Source organism: Euprymna scolopes, chromosome 36, assembly GCF_053919585.1.
Source record: "Euprymna scolopes isolate OS-2025 chromosome 36, ASM5391958v1, whole genome shotgun sequence".
NCBI classification, from domain to species: Eukaryota; Metazoa; Mollusca; class Cephalopoda; order Sepiida; family Sepiolidae; genus Euprymna; species Euprymna scolopes.
This window is the reverse complement of record NC_136517.1, coordinates 35,920,676-35,941,449: the sequence shown is the minus strand read 5'-3', so window position 1 is coordinate 35,941,449 and position 20,774 is coordinate 35,920,676. Positions and strand designations below refer to the sequence as shown.

Below are 20,774 nucleotides of genomic sequence, written 5' to 3'. Positions count from 1 at the left end.
GTATGCATATATATATATTTATATATGTATGCATATATATATATTTATATATGTATGCATATATATATTTATGTATGCATATATATATTTATGTATGCATATATATATATGTATGCATATATATATATTTATATATGTATGCATATATATATTTATGTAGGTATGCATATATATATTTATGTAGGTATGCATATATATATTTATGTAGGTATGCATATATATATATTTATGTATGTATGCATATATATATATTTATGTATGTATATATATATATATTTATGTATGTATATATATATATATTTATGTATGTATATATATATATTTATGTATGTATATATATATATATATTTATGTATGTATATATATATATATATTTATGTATGTATATATATATATATATATTTATGTATCTATGTATATATATATATATTTATGTATGTATATATATATATATTTATGTATGTATATATATATATATATATTTATGTATGTATATATATATATATATATTTATGTATGTATGCATATATATATATTTATGTATGTATGCATATATATATATTTATGTATGTATGCATATATATATATTTATGTATGTATGCATATATATATATTTATGTATGTATGCATATATATATATTTATGTATGTATGCATATATATATATTTATGTATGTATGCATATATATATATTTATGTATGTATGCATATATATATATTTATGTATGTATGCATATATATATATATTTATGTATGTATGCATATATATATATTTATGTATGTATGCATATATATATATATTTATGTATGTATGCATATATATATATATTTATGTATGTATGCATATATATATATATTTATGTATGTATGCATATATATATATATTTATGTATGTATGCATATATATATATATTTATGTATGTATGCATATATATATATATTTATGTATGTATGCATATATATATATATTTATGTATGTATGCATATATATATATATTTATGTATGTATGCATATATATATATATTTATGTATGTATGCATATATATATATTTATGTATGTATGCATATATATATATTTATGTATGTATGCATATATATATATTTATGTATGTATGCATATATATATATTTATGTATGTATGCATATATATATATTTATGTATGTATGCATATATATATATATTTATGTATGTATGCATATATATATATTTATGTATGTATGCATATATATATATTTATGTATGTATGCATATATATATATTTATGTATGTATGCATATATATATATTCATGTATGTATGCATATATATATATTTATGTATGTATGCATATATATATATTTATGTATGTATGCATATATATATATTTATGTATGTATGCATATATATATTTATGTATGTATGCATATATATATATTTATGTATGTATGCATATATATATATTTATGTATGTATGCATATATATATATATATTTATGTATGCATATATATATATATATATATTTATGTACGCATATATATATATATTTATGTATGCATATATATATATATATTTATGTCTGCATATATATATATATATTTATGTATGCATATATATATATTTATGTATGTAGGCATATATATTTATGTATGTATGCATATATATTTATGTATGTATGCATATATATTTATGTATGTATGCATATATATATATTTATGTATGTATATATATTTATGTGTGTATATATATATATATCTATATTTATGCATGTGTGTATATATGTATTTATGCATGTGTGTATATATGTATTTATGCATGTGTGTATATATGTATTTATGCATGTGTGTATATATGTATTTGTGTATGTATGTATTTATGTATGTGTGTATATATATGTATGTCTGTTTATATCTGTGTGTGTGAGTATATATATATATATATATGTGTGAGTATATATATGTGTGTGAGTATATATATGTATGTGTGCATATATATGTATGTGTATATGCATGTGTGTATATATATGTATGTGTATATATATCTTTATATGTGTGTATATATATATATATATTTATATATATGTGGGTGTATATGTATATATGTATGTGTGTATATATATGTGTGTGTGGGTGTATATGTATATATGTATGTGTGTGTATATATACGTATGCATGTATATATATATTTATTTATGTATATGTGTGTATATATACGTATGCATGTATATATATATTTATTTATGTATATGTGTGTATATATACGTATGCATGTATATATATATTTATTTATGTATATGTGTGTATATATACGTATGCATGTATATATATTTATTTATGTATATGTGTGTATATATACGTATGCATCTATATATATATTTATCTATGTATGTGTGTATATATATGTATGCATGTATACGTTTGTGGGTTGTATGTATATATATATATATTTATAGATGTGTCTGTATATATATTTATATATGTGTGTGTATATATATTTATATATGTTGGTATATATATTTATGTATGTGGGTATATATATTTATGTATGTGTGTATATATATTTATGTATGTGTGTATATATATTTGTGTATGTGTGTGTATATATATTTGTGTATGTTTGTGTGTATATATATATTTATGTATGTGTGTGTATATATATATTTATGTATTTGTGTGTGTATATATATATTTATGTATGAGTGTGTATATATATATACATATATATATATTTATCTATGTGTGTTTGTATATATATGTTAATTTATGTGTGTGTTTATATATATATGTTAATTTATGTGTGTTTTTGTATATATATATTTATGTATATGTGTATATATTATAGTCATGTCATATGCAACTGGTACCATGTAACCCAGTACAACCTGCCTTATGGTCGGGTCACCGGCGACTAAACTGGTTCCCCCACCAGATTTGTTTGGTGAGGAGGGCGGCTAGTCCCCCTGAAGTATTAAAAACAAGACCTTTCAAAGTGCGAATGAACCTTTTTTCGGGGTCAACAGCCAACTAGCACCGTGTGTGTTTGTGTGTATGTATGTGTGTACTGGGGTGGAGACAACTGTCGTAAGTCCTGGTGAAGGCGACCTTTCTAGGAGAAGCAAATCTCTGTGTTAAAAAACCATATAGCGGGAGACAAGTACCCGCATTAAGCTGGTCTGCAGTTTAACTTGTTGCTGGCTATCTTGCTCTTTATTGTTGCTGAATCTCAACATTTTGAACCAAGAGAGAGACTTAGCTGTCGTACAAAGCTAAGACTCTAGCATACTCTATGTATAGATACTCCCTCAGGCATTTGTCTATTAAAATGGTCATGTTGCGATGGAAGTCATTTTTGGACTCATGAACTTAAGTGTCTGAGGGAGTGGCACTCGGCTGACAAGACGTTGCAATCATTATGTGTATATATGTATATTTATGTATGTGTGTGTATTTATATTTATGTATGTGTGTGGATATATATGTATGTCTATATATATATGTGTATATATATATGTATGTGTGTATATATATATATGTATATATGTATGTATATATATATATATATGTGTGTGTGTATTTATATTTATGTGTGTGTGTGTATTTATATTTATGTGTGTGTGTGTATTTATATTTATGTATGTGTGTGGATAAATATATATGTGTGTATATATATATATGTATGTGTGTATATATATGTATGTGTGCGTACATATATATATGTATGTGTGTATATATATATATATGTATGTGTGCGTACATATATATATGTATGTGTGTATATATATATGTATGTGTGCATACATATATATATTTATGTATGTGTGTGTGTATATATATATATGTATTTGCGTGTATATATATATTTATGTGTGTGTATATATATATTTATGTGTGTTTATACATATATATATATATATGTATGTATAAATAAAAAGTATGTGCGTGTGTATATATTTCTGTATGTGTGTATATATTTATGTGTGTGTGTGTGTGGAAAAAAACAATAATCTTTTAACAATTTGACAGGAAATAGACATCAGTAATAATCTAAGTAATCACTCATTTAGGAAACAGATGTAACTCTTTAAACTGTCTTCTTACTGGTCATTGTGTAGTTTCAGAATTAGTACATTTATTTAATGTCATCATATCAAATAAACCATCTGTATATATAGTACATTTATTTAATGTCATCATATCAAATAAACCATCTGTATATATATATAGAAGCCACTGAGGGTCTAAAGCAAGATATAACAACCATATGGCTTGCATAGGAAAAATTAGTATCAAAGTAAGTAAAGATATATCCACTAAATAAAGTCAGAAACTGTTTTCCTGCCAGATGTTGTATTTGCCTAATGGAGTCAGTAATGACACTTACACATAAAGAGAACTTAATTAACAAAAAGGCTGAAGTAATTGAAACATGCTTGCATAAGAATGTTTTCAAGTTCAATAGGTTTAAACTATTGTAAATTGGTAAACTAAACTACTGAGTCAGTGTATAAGTATATTTTAACCCAGATATTTGGAATTCATGAATATATTTTTAGAATAAAGATTGACTAGCTTCAATACAATTTCAATAAATTGATAGACTGCAGCATAAAATACATTGATCAGAAATTTGAATCTTTGTAACTATTTAAACTTCTTGTACAATATATGATATGAATGTCATCCATATAAAATTGGAAACCTGGAACATTAAATATTTTGAAACATTCTTTTACATAATATGTAACATTACAATATGCATAAATATCAAATTAAATAATAATAAATAATGAGAAGTAGCATCCTATCATGCATGTAAATGCCTAATCTGTACAAGGGGTGTTCAATAAGTAATGCTCTTTACCTACTTTTATTTGTCTGATCTAGCTGAAACTTCGCATGTGCAATGGTTTATATCTCTATGGGTTATGTGGCAAATTGCAACTCTGAACTAATTGTGATTTCTAATTTATGGGGACTTGACCTGAGTCACATGTGAAATGGAGACTGCTGAGTGTCGTGTAGCAATCTGGTTTTCATATTAATTTTCATAGGAAATTTTTGATGAAATGAATGATACCCATCATATAATCTTCTAAAATGCTAGCATTGTGAATTCAAACATAGACAGAAATCTGTGGAAACAGCTTCCAAGCCTAGTCACTCCCTTCTGCCATTGATGAGACATCTGTCAGTCAAGTTGAGGCTGCCATATTGGAAGATCGATGTGTGACTATTCACTAAATAGCCTAAGAGATCAAGATTAGTACAGGGTCTGTGGAAACTGTCATTCATGACCATTTGCATATGCATAAAGTGTTTGTCAGATGGATTCCCAGATTGCTGACATCTCTCCAGAAGCGAGAATATGTTGAATGCTTGAGGATGAATTTGGGGATGTGCCAAGAAGATGAGCCAATTTTTTTTCAAAAATCTAATTACTAGTGGTGGGACGATTAATCGGAATCGTTAATCGTAAGAATCGTGTATTTTGGGAGGTATCGGAATCGGAATCGCATCGTTAAAAAATACCTTAATTTTCCGATTCCTTCATTACGATTCTTTTAGTCTGATGTTGAACAAAAGAAAAAAAGTTCCTGATATTTCTAACCGCAAGAGAGAAATGTAGCATGTTATAAAAAGAAACCAAAGAAATTCATTATTAACAGGGCAATGCTTAGTGCCCCTCCCTTACAAGGTTCATTCATTCAGATCTATTGTAATCAAAACTACAAAAGAGTTAACTTGAAAAGAAGTATGCAGGGCTCTACATTGCGAGTAAAAATAAAAAAACCGCTTATCATTTTGGCGATTGTTTTTTTTTACTGACAAATCTTCTAATACTGAATGAAAATGCTTTTTCAACTTATATTTTCTTAAAATAAAACGAGTCAAATTATTTAAACAGTAAAAGGTTTAATAGAACAATATACTTTTTTTTCTTTTTTAAAAGAAGGCTTTTGAAAGAAATAATGAAATTGATCACGTTGTATTATTTCGCAAAATTTTGACAGTAGTCGGCTTCTTTTGAAGTTTCAAAAAAATCGACCCCATACCTATCTCTTCCAAACCTAAAGTTATTAAATAACTCCTTCGTTAATTTAAGGGTAATTAATTCAATTCAGTCAAGTTTTTTTTTTTAATTTCATTGAAATAAAATCCATTTTTTAAATTTTTTTCTCCAGAAAGATAAAACCCTGAATTTGATTATATTAAAAGCAGAATAATATAATCTTTTTTCTAGAATTTTAAATTGAAAATTAAGTGTTTTGCGCAGTTTTTTGCCGAACAAAAAAGAAATTAATATATATATTTTTAAAAGGTTTTGTAATCAATTAATTTTTATGTCTAAATAATATTTACGATTAATTAAATAATTTCATTTTAAAAAGTATTTATAAATAGAATTTTACTTAAGACTTATAGTTTAGCAATATTGAACCGCATCAACCATGTGTGAATTGAACACAGTCAACCAAAAAATAATTCAAAAGAAAATGCATATTTGCATTTCATTATGTTAACTTTTATACATTGGTTTCAAAAATTAAATTCTATAAGTTTTTTTGGTTAACTACTGGTTGGTACAATTTACCGCCCCATCCCTTTATATTTTTTTCTTTTTGTCTTTTTTAGCGGATTATTTTCAATTAATTATCCAAATAAGTGACTAGCTTTAAAACAAAATTTAATAGTAAATTATTTGTTTACAGATAAACTGAATTTTCTAATATGGCCCAAAGTCCAAAAAAAGTCTTGCATGGAAACTTTTTGAAGATGATGAGTTGAAAGCCATTTGCTAAGTCTGTCAAATTAAAATATCACGAGGAATAAAACCATCTAACATGACCACAACCAACATGTTAAAACATTTAACTGTGAAGCATCCAAATAAATTGGAGGAGCAAAATAAAAAAGAAAAGGAACAAAAAATTACCAACTAGTCACTCAGAGCAGTTTTATTAGTGAGGGTCGAAATCGCAGTGTTTTTTTTTTTTTTTGCCTAAGTCACCATCTAGGTGTCACCAATTTTTTTTAACCCTCCTTAACTTCAAAGAGTAAATACAATATATACAACTAAAAAAATAATTTTTAAAAATGCTGATTCTATTCATGAAAAATTCTTTTAACTAGAAATTAAAACTTAGGTAAAGATAGCTGACTGACAGCAACAGGAGCACTGGTTAACTACTGAACCACGTGGAAAGGTGGGGGGGGGGAAAAAGGAAATTAAATGATTATAATAAATGATGATAACTGTCTTTGAAAGACACTAAACTCCTAAAATTTACTTCTTTAAAATTTTAGGCGGCACTCTCCGGCGATTTTAAAGCACTCTCTCTCTCCAAAAAAAAAAAAAAAAAGAAATTAATTTTTAAGTTTGGGAAAGATATATTTATTATAACCGAATTCCTGTATGAAGACTGGATCTACTTTATTGGACGTTAATTTGCGAGATAAGTAATTTTTCAATGTTTAATATGTTTTTAAAGTTTCAATTATCAATTAAATTTTTTAATTGCGTTTATTTTTCAATTTATTAAAAAAGAAACAGGGTTTTAAATGTATTTTTCAAGGTAACAAGCTTCGAAAGAAGTCTAATAAAAAAAAATCACTTAATTTTTAATTTCGACAACCCTGAGAATTTAATTATTAAAAAAATATTGAAATGTGACATTTTTTAATTTAACATTTCTATTAGTTCAATTAATTTTCTTTCAATAATTCATTTCACTCAACAAACTTCACCATTTTTTTTAATCTTTTTCTGTAATTTTGGTAATTATGTTTGCTCAATTTTATCTAGTATTTCATTTTTTTTTTATAGTGGTATCATTTTTATATGTGTTCCTTTGATATACCCTATTTCAAAATTAGTTTGGCTAAACTTATTCTTCACGTTAGAAACAACGTGTAAAAGCAATGAAAAAATAAAAAATAATAGGTGTTAACTACTCCTTGTGAATTATGGAGGTCTGAAGAACTGCCGTCACAAATAAAACCATCAATAGCCAAACAAAAAATCGTTTTTGAAATTCCTTTAATTGTAACTTTTCGCTATACCTACCTTTTTGTTATAAAACACAAAAACTTTCGATTAATGGTATTTCTCATATATGGTCGTTAACTTTGGAAAGGTTATTTTGTATCTACGGCGCCATGTCACGTGGTATATTGTTTTTTTCATTACGCACGTTCATTTATAAATTATTAAATTAAATATTTATCTTTTTTATATTTAATTAGTATATATTTTCTTTCTCTTCCGCTATATTTTTTTTATTTAATTCATTAAATCTGTTAATTATGAGGACCAAAATAATGAATCGTGTGTATTTATTCTCTAATTTTCTTGTTTTTGTTCTGTTATATAAATTCTATTTTATTTGTTTTTTTTCTGAAGGATAAATTCTATTTTCTTTGAGTTTTTTTTCTGTATTCCAATTAAGTAAAATAAATTTTCTCTAAAATAAATTTTGCTAATTTTTCCGTTTAGTTTACTATATAATAATTTAATTTAAACCAAAACACGACGGTGTAGACATAAAATATCTCTTCCAAAGTTAGGGAACATATTTGGGAACTACCAACCATAAGTATAAAACTACCTAGTATATTTCAAAACAATAATTCCCTAGGAATCGGAATCGTACTTGGTATCGGAATCGTTAATCAATATTTTCCTGGAATCGGAATCGTATAAAAATTAGGAATCGTCCCAACACTACTAATTACACACGATGAAACTTGGGTTCATCACTATGACCCATGGACAAAATCCCAGTCAATGCAGTGGAAGCACTTGGACTCACCACCTTAAAAATAATCAAGTGTGCAGCCATCCACTGGAAAAGTTATGGTCAGTATTCTGGGACCAGGACAGTAGTGATGATGTATTTCCAAGCAAAGAGTAACACAATTGAAGATAGTAGTAATTTAAAAGACATATACATCTTTTAAACATATCAATAATGAAAAAGTCATATATAGTGGCTTTTTAAAGATGCTGTTAATTGAAAAAAACATATACAATGTATTTTTAAAGAAAGTAATAATTTAAAAAATATATACAGCTATTTTTCATAATAATAGTATCTGACATGATTTATTTTATTCTTGAAAATATTATATCAACATTACACAAAAAGACTCAACTAGCTACAACTACTATAAGCAATTTTCCTCACTCTCAATCTGTGCCTAAATCTAAACACAGATTCCATGAACAAAGTTTCTCTCCCAGAACTGCCCGCATGTGGAACACTGTTCCATTGGCCTGCTTCCCAGCCGATTACAATATGGTAGTCTTCAAGTCCAATGTAAACAAGTTGAGCTGTTCTCTTAAATAAATAATCCAAATTCTACCCAATCTACACCATTAACAATTATTAAACATTTGTTAATCCTCATCCTTGAGTAGCCTTCGAGCCTTAATAAGTGGTGACTCTCTTGTAAAATATAAAAATAAAAACATTTTTTCGAAAATTTCAATTTTCAAAGTTTTCAATTTTTATGCCTATAAACAAATCTGTGGCAATTCTATATTTTATTTTGGTAGTTATTTTCCTCTGAAGAAGCCTAATTTTTGAAACTCCATGAAATATGAAAATAATCTAGCGTCTTATCGAAGAACCTACTTTTGATTTTTATGCGGTGAGCTCTTCTACTTGTGTAGTGATAAAACCTCTCAAGTGCACTTGTGATGTTAGGGTGTTGACTTTGGTTAAAATCTGACTGTTCCTTCTTTGATTAGATTTATTTGATTATTGGTTTTCGATACTTATCATAAGCATTCCATTATAGAACCTATCTAAGAATAATCCCAGACACATAAAAGACATTTGTGTGAAATTTCAAACAAATCAGTCTAGTTGTTTTGGAGTCTATAGGGAACAAACTCCTACACACACACAAAGTGCCTTTTATATATAAGTAGAGACAGAGATATATGTATGTATACAAATAATAGAAAATGTATTTCCTCTTAGTAACTCTGTAATTTATTATTATTATTTTTTTTTATTCATATTCAGAGAATTTACTGCATACGTCTTGGTTGGTTGTGATTCTCTCTCGGAGTCTTATCCATGAGAATATCTTTGTTATCAGATGGGCTGTCAACACAGCATTGGAAATTGACCTGATGACCTGTCCACTCTTTGACCAAGGACAACAATCAGTAAGTATTTTTACTTCTCATGTACGAGATGTCTTCAACGGGTTTCCAGACTTTTTCATATAGTCACTTTTATTGACAGTACACACATGAAACTCTAGTCCCCTTCAAAGTAATCTCCTCCAGCTGCAATGCACTTCTTGTACTGTTCTAATAACTTCTGGAAGATCCTATAGTAATCCTCTTGTGTGAGTGTGTCAGTGACCCTTGTGTCACAGCCTCTTTCATCTCAATTGTCACATAATGACAGCCTCTAAGGTTTTCCTTGAGCTTAGGGGAATAATCAGAAGTCACAGAGAGCAAGGTCTGGACTATAGAGAGGGTGAGAAACTATCTTGATGCCCGTCTTGGTCAAATAGTCTGTGACAAGGATGAAGTTGTCGACTGGTGCATTCGCGCAAATCTTCCACATCTTTAATTCCTCACGAATAATTGTGTATACAGTTCCCACACTGACAACATCAAACTGTACACTTATTGTCTCTATAGACACACAACAGTCCTTATCCATGAAATTCTGTATTTGACCAATTAACTGATGTTCTGGCTTTCTTACTCCTTCCAGACCCCTCATCATTCCTCTCAGTCTCCCTGACTTCCTTGAATCCCTTATGCCACTCAAAAACTGATGCTTGATTCATTCAAGATGATCTAAAAGCAATCTGAAGCATTCCATTCGTTTTTTTTTTTCAGTATTTTTTTCCAAGTTTTCAACATAATTTTATTGCATATCGTTCTTCTAAAGTATCCTCATGTCTAGATTGCAATTTTTAAATTCACCAGTTGTGACAATCAGGCTTTAGTAGCATGTATTCCAATTCCTGAAATCATAAAAATTGGTCAGTCATCTCATAAGATGTATAGCAATAATATACTGAATTTTCAAGAGTCTACGACAATTTTAACTGCCTGTGCAAAAAAATATCTGAAAACTCATTGAAGCCACCTTTTTGGATCGAAGCCGAACCCCTGAAGCGAAGTTTGAAAATAAAATCGGCCAGCCAGAAGTGAAAGATGTTTGAATGTCGTTGAGCGTTATGACGATGACGATGTAAGCATTGTTATAAGCGAAGTAAGAAAAGAAAACAACATTTTAATTAAGCGGGGGGGGGGGGAGTAAAACGCACAAAAAAAAAATAACGTAAGGCAAACGAACGATTAAAACAGAAAAATGAACGAACTTTACGTGAAAAATGGCTTAAATAATACAGGGTTCAATATTTAAATTAAAAAAAAAAACATCTCACACCATGATTCGAACCCAAAACGTTTAGATAATGAACCAAGGCCTTAACTACCTGCGCTAAAGCGGCGTATATAAAGTTTGTTCGGTTTATCAACTATTTAAAGTAAATCAGGTCACGACGTCATGACATCATCTGACGCATGCGTTGTTGACCCTCCCCCCTGTCGATTTCGGATCTCTCTCTCTCTTTCTCTCTCTCTCTCTCTCTCTCTCTGTTTGCATCTCTCTCACTCTCTCTCTGTTTGCGTCTCTCTCTCACTCACTCTCTCTCTCTCTCTCTCTCTCACTTCGTCTTCCTTACTCTAAAGACTGGAAAATGGCGTCTGGCTGTTTTTATATTTAAAAACTTCGTTCGTTAATATTTTTTGTAAGCGTATTTTTTTTTTTACTTCACATATTTGGCTTATTATTTTTCGTTTAACTATCATATCTACCTATTTTGAATGTGGTAATAACTTTGGTAACATTGCCATAGCGTAGAAGTTCATAGTTTAGCTTTAATTAATTTTTTTTTTACCGATAACAACATTTTTAAATTGTAAATTCAGACCGACATTAGAGGTTGCTGACGTCAAGATCACGTGACATGACTCAGCGGGTTTTAAATACAAGTTGACCCAAAATAAACGGCTGCGTGTATACTTTATGTAGAAGAGTTGACGGCCGTATTTTTTTGGGCAGTTATAAATCGATTTAAAAATATGTAATGTTTAACATTAAAATGTCACTTTTTTGGGCCCCCCCCCTGCAGAAAAATCGATCAGTTGACGCACTTCTGATGGTCACTTTTGGCCAATTTTTCGATATTTGTCGTCCGGAAGGTGGGGCTTTCATATGAGGCAAAGTTTGTGAATTTTTATTGTGTCTGTCGAAAGTTTTTAGCAGACACACAAACATACATACATACACACAAACATACATACACACATTTTCGCTTTTATATATATAGATGTGCCAAATAATTGTCTCAGTCTTAGGATTTAATTAGACGTACATAAATCGCGTTTAATTTTTAGTCATGCATAATTATTAAAATCAAGGCAATTAAACGAAAAAAAATGGCAGAATTGGAATAAAATAATCGTTTCAGTTTTTAAGAGTTCATTACGTAAATAAATACTTATATATCTATTTACTATCTGCCTTAAGAGAGAATATTTTTAAAATAATTTATTTTTGTAAATACTTTTTATATGAATCTAAAAATTTATTTGACAAAAAAAAAATTTAATCTCTCGACTGAAACTTGTGAGTAAATTCATTTTATTGTTTATTTTAATAATACCACAACAGATTTTTACAATCTTTTGCACTAATAAACCTAGTAGTTCGTTTGTGTCGAAGTTGCTTTAATGGCAAATTAGCAGCAGGAGCAAATAATCGTACATTATTTAGTCATACATTTTTAGTAAACCCTGCTTATGTGCGACCAAAATATAGCATGACTAAATGTCCAATTCGGCTCCTGCTGATTCAAGCAACTTTACACCTTGTTTCTATATGACAAGCAGCAGCAGTTATTTGTCCCTATTTACAATGCCTCCCCACGGGACAGAGTTAGACACCAGGGTCGTTTTTTAACGTGGAGAAAAGGAACAAAAATAAAAATTGTCTCAGTCGTGAAGGATTTCTCCTCCACTGACAGAGAACAAGAAATTGAAGTGCAGCATCTGAAGAACAGATACTACACTTTGATCTTGCAGCAGTTATTTGTATGTTCATCAGGCATAATTTTGGTCATACATTTTTTGCAAAACCCTTATGACGTTTATAAAATACAGAATTCTTTCTTCTTTCTTTTTTTTTCACCCCAAACAAGGCACATTGTCACTTGGATATAAAGGGCTACTATTTGGAATCATGTTTAACTAGGGATCTGTAGAGAGTTGAGCAGAGAGATGTCAGTTCACATTACATTTAAACTCCTGCATGTCAGTATAAAGAAACAGGCAGGGAATTCCAAAGTTTAGCAGTCTGAGGGAAGAACCTATTAGAATAGAATATTTTCCAGAATTTAGGGGTCTCAACAGTGAATGTGTGACATTTTATTACTTGTTGGGTTAGTTGGGAGTGTGCACACCGAGGGCACGGAGGGGGGGTACAAGTATTATGAGTTCATCAGAGCACATTCCAATTGACATACTCTTAAGCAGGCATAGAGATGCAACATTGTGGTAATAGGACAGAGGTCAAAGCTTGGAATTGTGATAGAACGCTTTATATCTAACATATAAAGTTATACTGATTTTGAAAATCTGTATAACTGACCAGACATAGGTTAGTGTGGAAATCAATTTCTAAAAGCTGTCCAACACATGTCACAGCATTGAATAAACAAACATTAAACCTATGATGATGATGATGATGATGATGATGACTACATCCCCTTTGTAAGATGCATACAGCTCAGCAGGAGTAGTTTTTTTCCTTGATTCTCAAATTAACAATTTGTTGAGAAGACCAACATCTGGAAGATATTTTCTTTCAGACACAAAATCAACAAAGTCTATGCCATTTCTGAAATTGCCTTTTCCCTGTTGACTGCAGTATGTTACTGGTTGTGTGCAGTTCTAGGAGGTCCATCTCTCCCAGGCTTTGCCTTCTTTGAAAAGGATTAGTTTATTGCTACCTGCCTGAGGTACCTCTACCGGGGAATGTTGATGGCGTTTCTCAGGCATTTTTTGCAGGTCAGAGTTCTCCTTCCCTGGGGTGTTGGCACTTAGATCCCACTCACTGACCCTAGCATCACATTTTCTCACCGTGAGAGCGAGATAAATATCAGCTAATGGTTATTAATGTGTGGGTTGTTTTCTGATTGTTTTACAATATGAGGTGAAGGACATTCTGCCATGACAGTTGATATGTCAACAGTTTTAGTATAAAATATTTTTCCTTTTATATTTTGACATCCGTGTCATAGTGGTAAAAACAATTGTTATCGACACGTATGTGTCATTGCGTGTGCGTGAGGAAAGTTATGTTGGATTTGTTTTGGACTATTCAGTTAAGGAGTTTTATCATAGAGAGAAGGAACGCAGTATGAATTGATTTCATAGTGGCAAAAGTCAGCCCAACAGCTTAGAGTTAAAAAGATGTCTCTGAAAAAAAAAAAAAAAATGTCTGTAAACCAGACATGACTTAATGGGGATACTGCAGATCACCGATATTCATATCAAATGATGCCGGCTTCCCATTTATAGAAGTTAAGCAATAAGAAGATTGTTGAATAAATATGTGGGTGACTACCTTTCAAAGCTTAAAGATTAGATCTTGTACGATTTGGTGAGTAGAAATTGTTTCGTTTTTTTATTTTCATTCCATTCTTGTCTGTTAGATTAAAATATATTTTTTTTTTTTTTCTCATAGAAGAATAAGATGGCCATTTTTTGTCTATAGAATGATTTTTTTTTTTTTTTTTTTTTTTGCATAAAAAGATTGTTTTAGTCATCTTTATATCGTATTAGTATTGGGACCATTAACTGGTAGTAAAATAAAAAAAAATTTGAACTTTTTAAGGTATCGGAACCAGAAAAATTTGTGCATATTTTCCGATTATTTTACTAATTAAAAAAAATGTTTTCTTTATTTTTCTTGATTTATTTTTATTTAAAATTCAATCTTCTTTTGTTGGCACAAGTGAAAAATGCAGATGAAAATCTAACAAGGAGTTTTTAGAAAATCTTGGATGCAATACATGAAGGGAAATATTAAGGAGTTTGTCAAATGAAAAAGAAAATTATATCTAAATTTAAAAGTAGATGAGGATTATAGACCCACCCCCGGTAAAATTTTACTGTTTTAAGTGATTTTATAATTGGAATTGGAATCAGAAATTATATAATAGAACAATCGGTAATTGCATCCAAATGGGAAAAATTTAAGAATTGTCCTATCACTAATATATATATATATATATAGAGAGAGAGAGAGAGAAATAAAAAGGAACAAAATCATGTGTTTATCAACGTTTCCTCATTATTTCAAGACTTTCTCTGGGTGAAATAAAGACGAAACGTTGATGAACACATAACTTGATTTGTTCCTTTTTATTTCTCTATTTTGTCAGTATACTATTTCCATTATTTTCATCATATATATATATATATATATATATATATATATATATACACACACACTAGCATTTCAGCCCGGCGTTGCCCGGGTGTTTGGATGTGTATGTTGAGCAAAAAAAAAATAATAAGTGATAATAGAAAGGCAGGCTCAAACCCGTACTGCGAAGGAGGAAAAGAACGGGAAAAAACACCTGACGTCTTTGCGGTTATGACCACCGCTAAACCTGAAGGGACTTATGTTTACATTAAGGCTAGACAATCGAAAGGAGAGGATATCTTTAAAAAATATCGACAAAGAAAAGTGACCCCTCCCTGTAGAAAAGTGCCTAGTTTAAGGTGAAGATGTTAATGTTTTTAGCCAATTTTTCGATATTTGTTGTATGAAAGGTTGAACTTCAAAATGATACTGATCTTGGTAAAATCCGTCGCTTCTGTCGAAAGTCTTAGGCAGACATGCAAACATACGTACATACATACATGCATTTATATATTGGTAACTAAAAATTTTTGACCCAAACCGATGAAAAAGCTTGCCCTATCTCTGAATACCCTTTATGTAAAATTTCAAATGTTTAGACCAGAAATTGTTTGAGTAATTTGGTAGAGACCGCAGAGGTCCAATTTTTTTTTAACTTTGACCCCTATTATGACCCTTCAAAATTTATTTTTTGGGGGCTCAAATCAAGTTATTAAGTTAGATCCATATCCAAGGAACCTATATCTAAAATTTCAAGTGTTTATACCCAAAATTGTCGGAGGAGTTTGGTAGAGTTCTCAAAGGTCAAATCGTTGAACTTTGACCCCTTAACAGCCAAATTTCTGGCCGAAAACCAATCACAAAGATTTTCCCAAATCTCAGTACCCTGTATATTAAATGTCGAGCCTGTAAACTGAAAATCAACAGAGTTATTGCGAAGGAAAATGTACACAGACAGACACGTTCACTTTTATATATATATATATATATATATATATATATATATATATATATATATATATATAAGTGAAAGATGAGGAATAAAAGTTATAACTTTATTATATCATCAGAACAATAAGGAAAAGTAAAAGGGAAAAATAAGAAAGAAACCTTTAAATGCTTCTCATCAGAAGAGGAGAAGGGTCAGAATTATAGAAAATGCAAATATAGATAAAAACTAGCTTAACAACATTTGCATATGAAATGAGAATGAAAGAATCGGATAATAGGATAATATATGGTAGAAATAAATATCTTAAAGATCTTTCATATCTTAAAGATTAGATCTTGCACGATTTGGTGAGTAGAAATTGTTTTATTTTTTTGCTTTCATTCCATTCTTGTCTGTCGGATTAAATTTTTTTTTTTTTTTATGGAAGAATAAGATGGCCATTTTTGTTTATAGAATAAGTTGGTTTTTTTTTTTGGTTTTTTTTTTGGTTTTTTTTCATAAAAAGATTGTTTTTTAGTCATCTTTATATTGCATTAGTATTGGGATCATTAATCGGAAGTGAGATCACAACAAAAAAAAATAATTGAACTTTTTAAGGTATCGGAACCAGAAAAATTTGTGCATATTTTCTGATTATTTTACTAATTAAACTTTTTTTTCTTTCTTTATTTATTTTTATTTAAAATTCAATCTTCTTTTGTTGAAAAATGAAGATGAAAATCTAACGTGTTTTTAGAAAATCTTGGATGCAATTCATAAAGGGAAATGTTAAAATAAAAATTATATCTAAATTCTAAAGTAGATGAGGATTATAGAACAACCCCCCCCCCCCCGTGAAATTTTACTGTTTTAAGTGATTTTATAATCGGGATTGGAATCAGAAATTATTAAATAGAACAATCGGTAGTTGCTCCAAAATTTTGGAACTAACACACACACACACACACACACACACACACACACACATATATATATATATATATATATATATATATATATATATATTAAATGAAAGATGAGGAATAAAAGTTATATATAACTTTATTATATCATCAGAACAATACTGAAAAGTAAAAGTAAAAAATAAGAAAAAGAAAAAAAAAGTGAAGCATGCATGGTCCCCCTAACCCATGAGTGCATAGTGAACGAAGCATAAAAAAAAGTTCAGCATTTGCCCTACTTCCATTAAGTCCCAAAAGTCCCCAGGTGACGTCAAAGCCTGGTGAAAATGAACAAACGGTGCAGTTTTAGGCCTTAACATATGTAAATTTGAGTTTTGCACCATGCAAAAAAAAAAATTACTAAGTCAATCATTTGCTCCCTCCCATTTAGCCCCCAAAATCCTCAAGGCCTTAACATATTTAAATTTGAGTTCAGCATCATGCAAAAACTACTAAATAGATATACACAGAAAATTTTGGACAAATATGCTAAAATAGTCCCAAAAATGTTTTTATTAGCCTTAAAAGAGCCCCTGGGGCACACCCAAGAGTTATCGCAAAGTATAGACAAACAAAATTATATAGGAATCAGTTAGTTACACCTTTTCAGAAAATTTTATAAAAATCCAAGACATCAATTTTTTTTTTTTTTTAATAAGCACAAAAGTGTCAATTTTAGCCATTTTTATCCAAAAAGCATCCTTAGAGGTGCAAACGGAGTTTTCCTGGAAAATCCATTTTGTTACTTTTTTTACTCATATCATGTTTAATGTTTGTACAAAATTTCAAAAAATTCCAAGATGTAGTTATTGAGAAAAGTGTGGACAGGTGAACGGACAAGGGTGTATTTACAGGTCCACCCTCTTTTTCTTGGGGGACCAAAAGAGAAACGTCTGAATGCTTCTCATCAGAACAGAAAGGCCAAAATTATAGAAAATGCAAATATAGATAAAAACCGTCTTAACATTTAGATATGAAATGAGAATAAAGGAATAGGATAAAATATACTATAAATAATTACGAAATAGTAAAAGTAGGTACAATATGTAAGAGCAAATCAGAAGGGTAATACGTACAAAAGTTTATATAAGTGATGTTAGATATATATATATATATATATGTGAAAGTGTCTGTGTGTCTGTCTGTTTACATTTCCTATGCAATAACTCTGTCAATTTTAAGCCTACAGATTCGAAATTTGATATACAGGGAAAATCGATGTGATTGGTTTTTGGACAGAAATTTGGCGATTAAGGGGTCCAAGTTCAACGATTTGACATTTGAGAACACTACAAAACTCCTCCCACAATTTTGGGTCTAAACACGTGAAATTTTAGATATAGATTCCTTGGACATGGATCTAACTTAATAACTTTATTTGAACCCTAAACAATAAATTTTAAGGGGTCATAATAGGAGTCAAAGTTTAAAAAATTCACCGTTTTTTTTTTTTGTTTTGTTTTGCTCAGTATACACCTCAAAACACTCGGGCAACGCCAGGCACCCATTGCTAGTATATATATATATATATATATATATATATATATATATATATATATATATATATATATACTAGCAAAGATACCCGTGCTTCGCACGGAGCTTTGTTGCGCACTCGGGTACCAAAATCTGTGGGCACCTTTCCAGTAAGTTGATGTTGTAAGAGCAACGATTGCATAAGGTGATTAACATTTTAACTACCTCTTGTAGTGACTGAAATTCAATCAGGAACTTCACAAAACATTTTCATCAAAAAGGAAGGTTACTTGATGTTACATAGTAAATTTTTCATTGAAGTCATTTTCAACTCTTGCTTAAATTTTATCTTGCACATTCAATACTAAAAACTTACCACAATCAGATCATGTCAGTTTTTCCTCATATCCATTTCTCGAACTTTTCACTAAAGAGCCTCAGGGTAAACTACATTTCTGCTGCTTTGATTTGGAGCCAGAATGTAGAGTTTTTCTGAACTTCCTGTCCGGCTGATGGAGACGTAGAACATACCGTGACTGAAGCAGTCTGATGTCAAGTCTACGCCAATGGTGTTAAATGTCTGACCTTGACTTTTGTTTATGCTCATTGCAAAACACACCTTCACAGGAAATTGGAGTCTCCGGAATTTAAATGGAAGTACTGAGTCCGATGGAACTAAGGGGATCCTTGGCAGTAGAACGGTTTCGCCTTTGTAGGGACCACAGGAAATGGTGGCCTCAAGTACATTGGTGTGCAATCTGGTGATAACACATCTGGTTCCGTTTGTTATTTTTGGCGGTTCCAAGGATCGAAGAATCATGATTGGCGATCCAATTTTGAGATTTAAAATGTGTGGAGGCATTCCAGATATCTCCAAAGAGTTTAAAAACTCCACAGGGTAGTGAACAGCTTCATATTCATTAGTAGCTGAATCAACTGACTTGTATTGCTTTGTGTCTCCTGGAAATTCATCCATTATTGAATTGTTCAAATGATTCACATTGCTGTTTAATGGCGAAATAATAGCCCTCTCAGCAAGCCAATCCGGTGATTTTCCATTGTTTTGCAGGTCTGGGTACACTTTGTCTTTCAGTTGCTTCTGATTACCGACACATTTACCAAGCGCAGTTGGAATCTTAATTGTGTCAGGTGAAGAAGTGATAGGAAACTGACCATTACCGATTTGGAGAAGCAATTTTGAGAAGTCTGCTGCAGCTGTGTTATCAGAGATATAGGCTCTCATATTAGTAGTCAGTCTCTTCACTATAACGTGCCTCCAGAGATAGGATTGTTTCAAACTTGCATTGACAATGTTAGCCCTTGTGCCATTTTTAACCACTGGGAGGATTTGACGGAAATCACCGCAAAATAAGGTTGGAATGCCACCCATGGGATTCTTGTTTCCTGTGATGTCTTGCAGTGTTCGGTCAATTGCTTCATAAGCACTCTTGTGCGTCATTGGGGCTTCGTCTACAATGATTGCAGAGGTGTCTCTAATTACATTTGCCAAGGCTGAGTTACCAGTAATTTTGCAAACTGGCTGATCCATTCGATGAGTATCCAAGGGTACTTTAAAAGTGCTGTGAAGAGTGCGGCCACCTTGTAGTAGAGTAGCAGCAATGCCACTGAATGCTGTTGCAAGCACAATCTTTCTCATGGATCTAATCTTTGCAAGGATCAAATTGATTACAAAAGTCTTGCCCGTACCACCTGGAGCATCAAGAAACATCATGTTTTTGTTCATTTCACCTTGTGCTTCCAACATTGCCATGAATGAATTGTAAACTTCTCTTTGAGAATCGGTCAGTTTTTCTTGCATATTTTCTGCTTGTAGGGAAGTTCTTCAAGATTATAAGTAACTTCACGTTGATACTCTCTCGCGAGTCTTTCATCTCTCCCTTGCATTGGTGCAGGTAATCCATAGCTTGCCAATGGTTGACCGCACATAAGGAGAACTTT

The 20,774-nt window shown here is 30.3% G+C and overlaps 1 protein-coding gene across 2 annotated transcripts in view; it reads left to right on the top strand.

Moving 5' to 3' along the window:
• Positions 1-20,774, top strand: part of LOC145260409 (tRNA (guanosine(18)-2'-O)-methyltransferase TARBP1-like) — a 126,054-nt gene that overhangs the window by 21,053 nt on the left and 84,227 nt on the right. For both annotated transcript variants that reach the window (XM_080118388.1, XM_080118389.1), the window contains exon 3: positions 10,008-10,153. In XM_080118388.1, coding sequence (XP_079974514.1) covers positions 10,008-10,153 — 146 coding nt within the window. The remainder of the gene's footprint in view (positions 1-10,007; positions 10,154-20,774) is intronic.